At 41.2% G+C, this 11,508-nt stretch overlaps 1 protein-coding gene across 1 annotated transcript in view; it reads right to left on the minus strand.

The window, feature by feature from the left end:
- Window positions 1–11,508, minus strand: part of SRPX (sushi repeat containing protein X-linked) — a 43,994-nt gene that overhangs the window by 2,224 nt on the left and 30,262 nt on the right. Inside the window, exons 3-9 of the mRNA XM_042866803.1 lie at window positions 9,632–9,823; window positions 8,854–9,030; window positions 3,828–3,954; window positions 3,241–3,362; window positions 2,432–2,611; window positions 1,846–1,979; window positions 480–601 (exon numbers count right to left, since the gene is read on the minus strand). Of these exons, the coding sequence (XP_042722737.1) occupies window positions 480–601; window positions 1,846–1,979; window positions 2,432–2,611; window positions 3,241–3,362; window positions 3,828–3,954; window positions 8,854–9,030; window positions 9,632–9,823 (1,054 nt within the window). The remainder of the gene's footprint in view (window positions 1–479; window positions 602–1,845; window positions 1,980–2,431; window positions 2,612–3,240; window positions 3,363–3,827; window positions 3,955–8,853; window positions 9,031–9,631; window positions 9,824–11,508) is intronic.

An 11,508-nucleotide genomic window follows, 5' to 3' on the forward strand; every position in this document is an offset into this window, starting at 1 on the left:
CCATCCCTGGAGGTGCTCAATACCAGGTTGGATGGGACCCTGGGCAGCCTAAGCTGGTGCTGGGCAGCCCTGCCCCCAGCAGGGGTTGGAATAGGTGGGCTTTGAGGTCCTTTCCAGACCAAACCATTCTGTGATTCTATGATAAAGGGATACATAAAGGGATACACAGAGACCTCACCTGAATTAGCATCATTCATGGAACAAAGAGGCAAGGAAGACACAGCACTTGAGCCAGCTGATCCATAGCACATTTAAATATGAATCACACCCTTAATTTCATAAATCCCAAATGCCCAGCAATTTGTTTTAACTCTTACAAGTTAAAAGAGAGTAAGTACTGAAACTTACTCATGAACATCTACTTATGATCCTAGCTCAGTACGGTAAAGATGCCTATTTAGATAATAAAATGCAGGAATTCAAAAACAATATATTGTATATGCTATAGCACACATAACAGCAGACAAACCTTACTTTACCTGAGTTGCAGTGCAAGTGAAGGGGGCAGCAGCTTTACACCTATTCTTCCTATCTGTGCTGGGAAGATACCAACCAACTCAACCACAGTAACATGGCGGAGGTCTAAGCCACACTGTGCTGGCTGGAAGAGTTGAAAGAAGGAAAGAGGTAGGTTAGCCATCAGAGGGAATGCAGTTGGCTGTTTGGCATGTGCTGTGAGTGTTCACACAGAATCTGAACTGCTCAAGTTAGTGAGATGGTTTAAGCTGAAATGAGTCCAGGGGCTATTAGATGAAGGATTCTAACACAACCACGACACAGAGAGCACCTAGGAGAAATGTAAACTTGTGTTGAATGACATTAAAAGATGCCAATTTGTTAAGTATTGTGCCAGTAATCTAATGGGGTAAGTGAAGCAAAGTATATGAAATGGAAGAAAACTCGACTAAGTATGTCAACTTGTTTTTCCAAGCAATGGAAGAGTAATATTGCCAGTAAAATTAGTACTTTAAACTACATCATTTCAATCAAAATATTTTCTTGCCCAGATAATCTTCTGTGGGGAAAGAAAAAAAAAACCACAAAACCTTCTCATTTTGTTTTTAACACAACTTACTTCTTTAAGCCTGCAGTTAGAAATGTTATCACACTCATATTGAAATGACTGTTCATTCTGACTTTTGTGGGAACAGAAACAAAGCATTTGCCACTGTGAAAGAATACAGAACTGGCTGCTCTCCCTGCGGACACACATACATTTCTGAGCTGAGGTGTATTTAATCTAGCAGTAACCCAAGTAGAAATATTATAGAAATATTTATATAAGAAAAACAAGCGCCAGTCTTTTTTTCTTTTTTGGTTACAAAATACCACAGTGGTATCTTCAGCATTCTGGGTGATTTTTATTTATGCTGAGCCTCTGGTCCCCTGTCTGCAGTACACAAGTTATTCCTAGAGCCTGGCACTTTTCTTCACACTGCAGTTACAGACCCCATCAGCCTGGTTTGCATGAACTGTAACCACTGAAGCGCTGGATGTTTCTTCTTAACTCCTTTATGAAGTGAATGAGGGAATGACTATTAGATTACAGGTTTCACATTAATTAATGTTGAGAGGACGGAAAAGGGCCAGAACTGCCTGGATTGAGTAACTAATCAGTCAGTGGCAGTACAATCCAGAATAGAGTTGAAGTGGAAAACAGGGAGCTCAGGCACACGTAAAAAGGATTAATCCAGAACCACTACCACTTCTGCAAAATCCTCTACTGTTCAAAACATAGTAGCTGATGTTTGCTGGTTTATATCAACAGCAGAGCTTATCCTATCATGTGTCTAAAGAAAAAAAATAGCTACAACCCCCTGCAACCCACCCTGGACTGTATTTTACCTGCAGCATTCCCAACTGCATCCTGTAGAAGAAGTTGGCTGCAGTAGGAGTTGAAATAATTAGCAGTCTCCGCTTCTCATAAAATTGATCCAGAAGTGCAGCTGCAGTCCTCACATTCACATTAATATTCATGGCTAGAATGAAATTTAAAAGAGAAGTTACAGAGAATACTAAAACCAGAACTATTTCTAAAAGGATGAACAAGTGTCAGATACCAGAAACACAGGAACAAGAGAATAATAAAGAAGAAACGGCTGAAATGGCCTCGTTGAAGCCAACTATTTTATCTGAAGCTGTAATCTGGCTTACAAAATGGTTTGACTGCAGTAGGTGAAGTTCTCTATAAAGACCTAGGCTGAAACACACTATCAGTTGTAAGGCACCATCATTATTCCAGGAACAGAACAGCCAAAAGTGGCACATGCTTCAGATCTAAGGGTGAATTGGCAAGAAACATTAAGATGTTTTTTTTATCTGAGTGGCATTAAAGTTTGTAGTTGTGTTTGATCCCAACCCTCTTCTCCAATTCTCACTTCTGTGAGAACCATCACAGCCCTTTCAGTAAAGTAGCAAAATACTCACTTACGTGCACAGGTTGGCTCCACACCTGACCACCCCAAATTGTACTGGCACACTCTAGCTGGGCTGCCTTGTAGCTCATAGCCTCCAATGCAGGAAAATTCACACATAGCACCATAGTTATTTCCATCACCTGAACACTTGATGTAGCCATTATCTGGAGCATTTAACTTCACACAGCGCCTGACTTTAAGAAAGACAAGATATGGAGGGGAAAAAAAAATGGCAGGGCACAAATCACAACTAACAGAATACCAATATGGAAGGTATTTTTTATTTTTGCTGTCTCTATTATGAAAGTCAAGTATGTAATAAGACTGACCAAATAAAAGCTCTTCTTAGTATCATACGTAAACTGAAAGGATGCAGATATCGAGGTGTGTGTATGTCACAGTGGTAAATGGTAACAAATGGCCATAGGGGCACAAAGAGATCTCATCATGTTCACAGATTCAATTGCAGATTTCAAGACCTGGACTTGTGAAAAGGTAACTCTTCTTGACAGATGGGAGGCACAGCTGAAAAACTCCTTCAGCTACTTGATTCAGCAGTTGACATTTTCAACAGTATGGAGGAGGGTGGATCACTAGAGCCTCTTCTTGACTTGCAGCATGCCAGGTGCACACCCTGCTGTGGGTCTGGCCATCAGGGACTCAAGCAAGATGGTACACTAAGTTGCATAGTCAATATAAATTTTAAATACATGTTTGTGTGCATAGGCACAGACAATTGCAGAGATAGGGACATTTCTAAAGCTGACTACTAGGCCAGGTGCATATCAGTAACTGTATTTGTAGTATAAAAGATCATTCTTACCTCTGACTTTAACAAGGAATTTGCAAGTGCCCTTATTTTCAGCTCTGTCATACACAGTATACTGGATTTTGTGGTCGCCTTCTGGAAAATGTGACCCTGGTGGCAGGCCTTTCAAAATAACACTAAAACAGGAAATAAAATGGGACAGGCATCCATAAATTCACTGGTATTTTCCTACTTCCAACACTGTAAAAGCCTGAAGAGTGAAGTCCGGAGCATGCTGAGCTTGTCTGGCCATTCTACATGGCTGAAAAATGAGAGTAAGCACAGGCACAGGAAGAAGGGACCAGGTCAGTCATACATGCTGCCACCAGCCCCACTCTTTAACGAAAAGATCCCATTCCATTGACAAAATGGGAGCAGAGCAGTCAGGACCTGCTTGCTACTTATAAGACAGTTCATAGTGTAGCTGAGCATAACATAATGCCCCAAAAAACTGAAGTTTCCATTTCTTTATACAAGAAAAAACTGAAACAGCTCATCCTATTTCTTTTCTTCCATGAGTAATCCCCAGCCAAGACTGTAGTCGCTCATCCAACAAGTCTGTATGGGATATTTCCCACAGACATCTATGGATTTCTACCTACTCTGTCAAAATGCCATCAGCGGTGTCCCTTCCCTCCGGGGTATCCCAGAATACTCTGGCCGTCAACTTGTTGGGCTCCGCAGTTTTCTCCTTCACACTTGGACACTGGATTCTCGGAGGCTCTGTATCTGTTGAAACAAACCTCAGAGAAATGGGCACCTTTGCATCTGTTAGAGCTGCTCCTTTTCTTCACAGTCACCGTCCTGCTGTCAGAGTAACTTTAAGCCACGTTCAGCTGGCTTCTTCAACACCAGAGCAGACCCAACCAAGGCAAGTGAAGCCTGTGCTTCTCATCTTTTTGGAACAAAAGCAATAGATGACACTGACCCTCATCCCCATCACACCCTTCCCCACCCTTCCTGCCCCCCCAAAAAGAATGAAAACTTAGTTTTATGTAAATTTAATTGAATAGCAATGAATTAAAACTTCACTTAGCCTTGAACTGTAAGGAAAGATGCTTAAGACTGTACCCACAGAGCCTGGACCTTCTGTTCATCTGCTCTGCCTCTTCTTGTGCAGCTGTGCAGAGGCTACTGTGATTAAGTACATTCATTAAGCACTGAACAGAGATCTGCTTCTGTGTGTTAACTTTGCATGTAACGTGTGTTAACTTTGCTTGTTGGTTATTTTTCCTGCAGCAGTGGCAAAAGAGAAATAACACAAAACTGACAAAATTGTCACTTCTGTTGAGGATTACTCCTAGATTATTTTATCAGGTAATAATGCCTTACTGGTAATAAATGAATAACAAAGCACATCACGTTTTGAAAGCTTGATTAAGTGCTACCAGAACACTGACTATTATTAAGGAGTACAAGAACAGCGGTGATGATAAAGAATGCTGGTGATGCTGGATAAAGGTGACACATAACTGCTTGCCTTTCTTTGCTATTACTACTATACCAGAAAACCAAGTCTAAACATCATAACAATTATTAAAACATCCACGTCTAATTACTTAGTCTTTGGTTTTTCGATCACCTCTTGAGCTATGCCCAAAATAAAGCCTAAATACATGAAGTCACACTTAAAAATAACCAACAAGACAGGATTGCTCTTTACCTGCAAGTGGATGACAATCTCTAAAACGCTGCTCAAATTTAAAAGGTGGCAGGCCTTGATTTCTCATTTGCATGACAAACACAAAGCAAAATCTTCCAATTAAAAGAAATGAGAAAAGGTTTGGATCTTTATAAAGCAACAAATACATCAAATAACTCTACACACCTTCATAGAAAACTGTCTGTTGCTTCAAAGCAACTGTCTGTTGCTTTAGTATATCAGTTTAATGGTGGCAAGTGCAGCGCTGTCGTACTCCCTTCAAGCTTTGATAGTATTCCAGGAACTTGACAACCTCCAAAGCTGGCTTCTTCTGGTTTTTTGTTTGTTTGTTTTTTGGTTTTTTTTTGGTAAGAACAGAGTATTCCTTTAACCCTGAGTGCTTTGTGAGACACATCATGGCAGCTCTGCCCTCCTCTACAAAACTACATTGCTCTCAGTAATCCACTGCCAAATAAAGGTGAAAACTAAGCAGATCTTACCAAGTCTACTTGCCTGCCTGTTGACTTTGCTGTGGCTACAGCTCAGCACCATGGTATTGAACGTATCAATTAAATAAAAGTAGTGATGGTACAAAAGTCAGAATGGCATTTAAGACCCAATGATTTAAGAACTTCATTCATGCAAAAGCTCATTCCATTATTTAGCACAGAGCAGACCAGCTGGCACAAGCCAGCTCAGAAAGTCACATCACAAAGACAAACAACGCAGTTACTGCAGGAATAAAACCATCAGGCACCCTTTGGAGGAAGCCGTAAGACTGCTGACCACCAGGGAGGGTTCAGCAGAGGGGAAAAGAGACCCTGGAAGCTGTGAATTGTCACGGTCTGTCTTGTAGCAAATATCCTGGGCAGGGCTGGAGGCAGGATGCTTTGCAGGGCACTCTGACCTCATATGGTTGTTCTTAACACTTTTACTGCTGTGTCACTACTGAAAGAATGATGGCACTTCAAACTGATTTATTTAAGCTGTGTGTCAGGGCTGTGAACTTAATGGATGAGTCCTGCCAGAAAGGTTTACATCCTAGCCAAGGAAACTGAATTTCCACAGAGAAAAATTGCAGCCATTCAGCCACTACTCTTCCTATGTTCTTGTCAACTGTTGCTTTTCTTGGCTTCCCAGCAATGACTGGTATGCTGCCCTATGCTCAGAAGAGGTTGCAGAAATCACAGAATATCCAATGTTGGAAGGGATCCATTAGCACCATCGAGTCCAACTCCTGCCTCCACACAGGACCACCCAAAAATCAGAGTTGCCCAGACCTTTCTTGAACTCTACCAACTTAAGTGGTCAGTTAGCAGAAGAGTATTCAATTTTAAAGCTGTCTTTTGAACTTCGTTCAGAAATATGTTTTCAAAATAGCTTTTACATTTACATTTCTTCTATGTACGAATGGCTGTATTAGCAACATCAACAATGAAATGACAAGATCTCATTGACTGCATTTCTCATAGTCTGCTATTTGCTTGTGAGCAGGGACTTAGCGGGACAGAAAGAGAAGGGATGGTATTAAATGGCCAGTGAGTCTGCTGTTGCATACAAACCCTCTTATTAGTGCTTGATGGCTGGAAGCTAGCTCAAAAACATTATTGTGTGTCAAAAACATAAAGAGAGGAAAAGACTGGAAATCATGAAAGGGTAAATGAAAAACACCATTCTGCCCTCCACAAGGCACTGTTCTGTATTTCAAAGCATCCATTATCACTGCCTGTATAATTAATGACTCAGAGTGCAAAGCTTGTTTCAGACATCAGTAGTTGAAAGCTGTTAATCACCTATCAGTACAATCTTCCTAGGATGTGAAAAGAATGACTTAGCATGGTGACAGCCATTTACCACAACCTCTGCTATAACAGCAGCAGGAAATGAAACCTTCATTGAAGGAAAAAAAAAAAAAAAAAAAAAAAAAAAAAGTGATATTTTTCACTCTTTGAGAGGAAAATCCCTATTTCAGTCTGTGTTACAGTGAATTAAAGACACAATGGAAAAATTATTCAAAAATTATTCATTGGCATTTTTAGTTAACTGATAGCTGAATCAGCTATACTTCGGACTTTCTCCTTCAGTTCAGCATCATGAAGAATATCATTCCTCTTATAGGAGGGAGAGGGGACACGCTGCTTTGTTAGAAGTTAATATCCACTGTCTATAAGGGCTCCCATAAGCAACTGCTAAAACACACCTAATTTTCTTGAAGAAAAACAGTCTCTTCTTCCTCCTTTTAATGGAAAAGGTACCACAGGCAACAATAGTTGTTTGATCTTACATTGACCTTCTATATTGCTGTGAACTCCAAGTATTTTTGTGCAAAATAACTTAGCAGTGCAATTACAGCATTAAAGCTCAGAGGAAAGCCCCCTGTGTTTTCAACAGTTATAAATTCAGCTCTGTGGTAATTCTGCCACACTTGATGCCAATATCTACAGTGTCCACAGACCTCTTTGCTGCCCAGCGATACGAACTTCACACGTAATCACAGGCATGGGATGGTAGCATCCCTTATGAATCACAGAATTGTAGAGTATCCTGCGTTTGAAAGGACCCACAAGGTCCTTTCAAATCAGGAAGAGCATCTGTTCAGCTGGTTCTCTTCTGCCCAATTCACTAACAGTTTTTCCATACTACTGAACCGCGCTAAGGTAGGTGTGTTAATCAGACTGCATTATGCTATTAAGGTCATGCCTGGTCACAAACAATTCCTATCTTACCTGTCAAGAATTTTATGAAGCAGCTTGCTAGCCACTTAACTCACTGTGTATGTGCAAAAACAGTGTGCACACAAGGTTTGAAAGGGTCTTCCCCATACTATGTGGTATTACCAAAACTTAAATAATGCTGTTACTTGGTTACTTTGGATTTGCATTCATATCCTATGCAATAACCGACCTGCATTGTTGGACTAAAAAAGAAGTGGACGTGCAACCCTAAGATTTTCCTATTTTTGCCTAAGCTAAACTCAGGCAAAAAATTTTCTACAACACCGGTCAGCATCTTCAGCAATAAGCATGCTGATACCAAAAACAGATGAGGCTCTGAAAGAGCCAGGACATACAGAAAGCATTTAATGATTCCCAAACTTAAAAGGATTCTTCTTCCTCCACCCACACCACAAAGAAGGACATGGCTCATTTTTGTAAACAAAAACGACACCACAAACAGGCTGGACCTAAGAAGCAGAATTATTCATACATTTGTACAACAAGTAACAGGAAAACTAAAAAAAATCTCCAAATATAAAGCCAGAATGGAGAGACTCCAAGCCTATTTACTAACCTAGAGTAAGCAACAGGAACTTTGAGGAAAACCAAGACACCATACACAAAAAAACACTGAGCACAAATATCCTGCCACCCACAAGCTCAGATTACTGGTAGCCAAGTCAGATAGCTAAACAGCTTTTCTTTGTGGGCAGCTGCTGAACCTTCCCAGAAAAAGCAGCAGCATAGACTTCACTGCCTATCTGCCAGATCTTGTCAGTTGGAAGAAGTTAACTCGATATTTGTTTCTATCCTGATTGATTTACGGATATAAAACCAATTCTACCAGCTGAGATTCCCAGGATACTGGTGACTAAATAATGGAAATTGCTGGTAAAACTCATGTGAACTACATTAAGACTAGCTTGCTATAGTCACCATCATGGTGACTACAGTCCATCCATATTCTCTGGGTATAGCCAGAAAACCACGATACCAAGAAACAAATGCAAGATGAGGCATCAGAAAAAAGGGGTCAGTGTCCAACCTGTGTAGGGAACTATCACAATGCAGACAAAGCATACTACTTTGAAGCACTGGCACAGCTGCCCAGAGAAGCTGTGGTGCCCCATCCCTGGAGGCTCAAGGCCAGGTTGGATGGGACCCTGGGCAGCCTGAGCTGGTGGGGGGCAGCCCTGCCCACGGCTGGGGTTGGGGCAGCGTGGGCTGTGAGGTCCCTTCCAACCCAAAACATTCTGTGATTCTACTTACCCACGCAGGAAGCTGGCCGGCCGCTCCAAGCTTTGCTGTCCATGCATGTCACTATGCGGTCACCTTTCAGCTGGTACCCTGGTGAGCAGTAGTACTCGCACCTGGAGCCAAAGTAGGCACCATCCAAGCACTTGAATCCCCCATTGGTTGGCATGGAGAGCGTGGGGCAGCGCTTCTCTGAAACGGAGAAGAGAGAGTTCTGAAAACCTGTTAATACTCCCTTAGAATAGGATAGAATAGTCACTGAGGTGTTGCAGAGAAATAAAGTTGCAGCTACAAAGCAAATCCCCACATGAGGATTTTGCACTTTTCTTATTTATTTATCATCTTTCAAATTTAATTTTACATGCACATTAGCCCAATGCAGTATTTATATGAGAGAGAGATAGCACGTACATGTCTTATATTTTACTGCAAGATATTTTACTGCAAGAGCCCACTTAGGCACCTGATAAAAACTGCATCAGCTTTCAAAATCCACAATGGACAATTTTTTAAAGCTTTAAGGCTCTTTTCATAAAATTCTTCCCACAAATAAAAATCTTACACTTGTAATATGTTGTCCTCTTTGCTTTCCACTTCACTTGTGATACTTATCACACCACGTACCACTGCAAGACTTTTAGATGACAAGCCTGTCTACACTGCCTATGACTAAAATAAAATAACCACCAAAGATGACTGTTTCATCTTGTTAGTATTTAGGACTCACAGGTTTCAGCTACACTGAATACAAAGATGAGCAGAGCTCAGTGTCTGCTGCATTGGCACTACTTACGTTTGCACAGCACTTTCCCAGACCAGCGTTTGCTTGACTGACAGATGAGCTGCTGAGGGCCATGCAGTTCATAGCCTTTCTGACAACGAATATCACATCTTGTCCCCAGTACATTCTTGTAATATTCCCCTTGAGGTGTCCTGCAGTTTGCATAACCATGTTTCACCTTAATGGGAGAGCACCATGGTGTTTCTAGCACAGGGAACAACAAAATTAAATGTACATAGTACTTCACAAAATGTAAAAGGTTAGACACGAATGTAAAAGCATCTTCTTCATACAAGGTCACAGAGAAGAATCAGATGAAAAAAATGTATCATTCAGAAAGTCACTGATCCTCAAAAGAGGAGACATAACAGCACAGCAAGGGGTACTCAGTACTTACACATCTGTAGGTCAGGTCTTCAAATACTGGTGGCTCTTTTTTACCACAAACGTTAAAGATCATAGTCAATAGATTAGGGCAGGAGGTGTTGTTTTTTTTGTCCATGGAATAAGTGTGCCACCATGTGGACATCTTGATGACAGACAGATCTTTCTTGTTTTTAAACTGAGAAATCTAACATTGTGACACAAGTTTGCAACAGTGACTGACTTGGTCTGGCTGTAGCTGTAATCTTTGCAACATGTAGCTCTCCTGCTGCCTACTGAAACAGTGATTTATGCAATAGAGAACTTTGCCTTAGATGAACTCTACAACAGGTCAACCTCTACAACCTTTAGAAAGGATGTCACCTTCCTAAATCACATTATCAGTAAAATCAAGCTTGCACGTATACACCCTTCTCACACCAGATCAACCATTCAGGGTTTAAGTTTGGCTCTGGTTTTGCAATATTAATTTCCAAGTTAGCACTCAGCTGGAGTGAAAAGTCTACACCTTTACAGCCCTCAGTGGTTCTCTGGTGCCACACAGAAACATTCACATACTCATAGGATCACTAACATAACATAAAATAGCCTTCTACCAGCAAAGCTGGGTACAATCATTGCCATGATCAAACCTGAAGGCAAGTGTCCATTCCAGCAGATCAACTGAAGAGCTCTCAAGACAGATCTAAACGTATTCTGTTCTTTTTGGTAGAAATTCTCAGCATCCAACTGCAAAGCGTGCATTCCAGCACAACACATGGATTGGACAAGACTAAAACCTGTACCTCTTTCTATCAAATTCTTCAGAGAGTGTCAGTGCTCGTTTATGATCATACACATAGTGCACGTGCATAAAAAAAGGAACACTCTTCACCTCAAAGAAGGGGGAAGGACCACCTTTTCCCTAAAAAACAAGGAAACATGGCTCTGAGTACATGAATTGCCTTCTTGCTGCTCCTGGATGCAGGACAGCGGCATGGATGCATCTGCCAAATGAGAGAAAAGTTGGAGTTGTGCTGGGACTTGGTGACTAATGCTTCTGCCAGAGTTGTGGGAAAAGGGAAACACAAGGGCAGATGAAACTGTATTTTTAGTAATTGATCAGAACTTCAAAGTAGTCGCGAGGGTGGAGGATTTATCCTCATACTGGGATACTGATGGGTGCAGTATCAAATAAAGACTTCTGCTTCACAGGCAAAGATTTGGAACCTTTGTTGAGTTTTGACAGCAGCACAGATGAAGAAAGCACTGGGTTTTGTGCTCTGGGCAGCTTTTCAGTAGCAGTTTCTGACCCAAGCAGTGACTAAGTCTGCTGCTTCTCAGCTCCAAGACTTGAAAAGGACAGACCCAGGGGGATGGAGGGACTGTAAGGCAAAAGAGCTGACAGCTCCTGAAGTCCTGTGTGACATGCAGATGAGACATGCAGGGACTTACAGAAGACTACAAGAGATACAATAACAACCAATTAAAAAAAAAAAAAAAAAAAAAAAAAAAAAAAAAAAAAA

Source organism: Lagopus leucura, unplaced genomic scaffold (assembly GCF_019238085.1).
Source record: "Lagopus leucura isolate 7727_CA_CO unplaced genomic scaffold, USGS_WTPT01 Super-Scaffold_100001, whole genome shotgun sequence".
NCBI classification, from domain to species: Eukaryota; Metazoa; Chordata; class Aves; order Galliformes; family Phasianidae; genus Lagopus; species Lagopus leucura.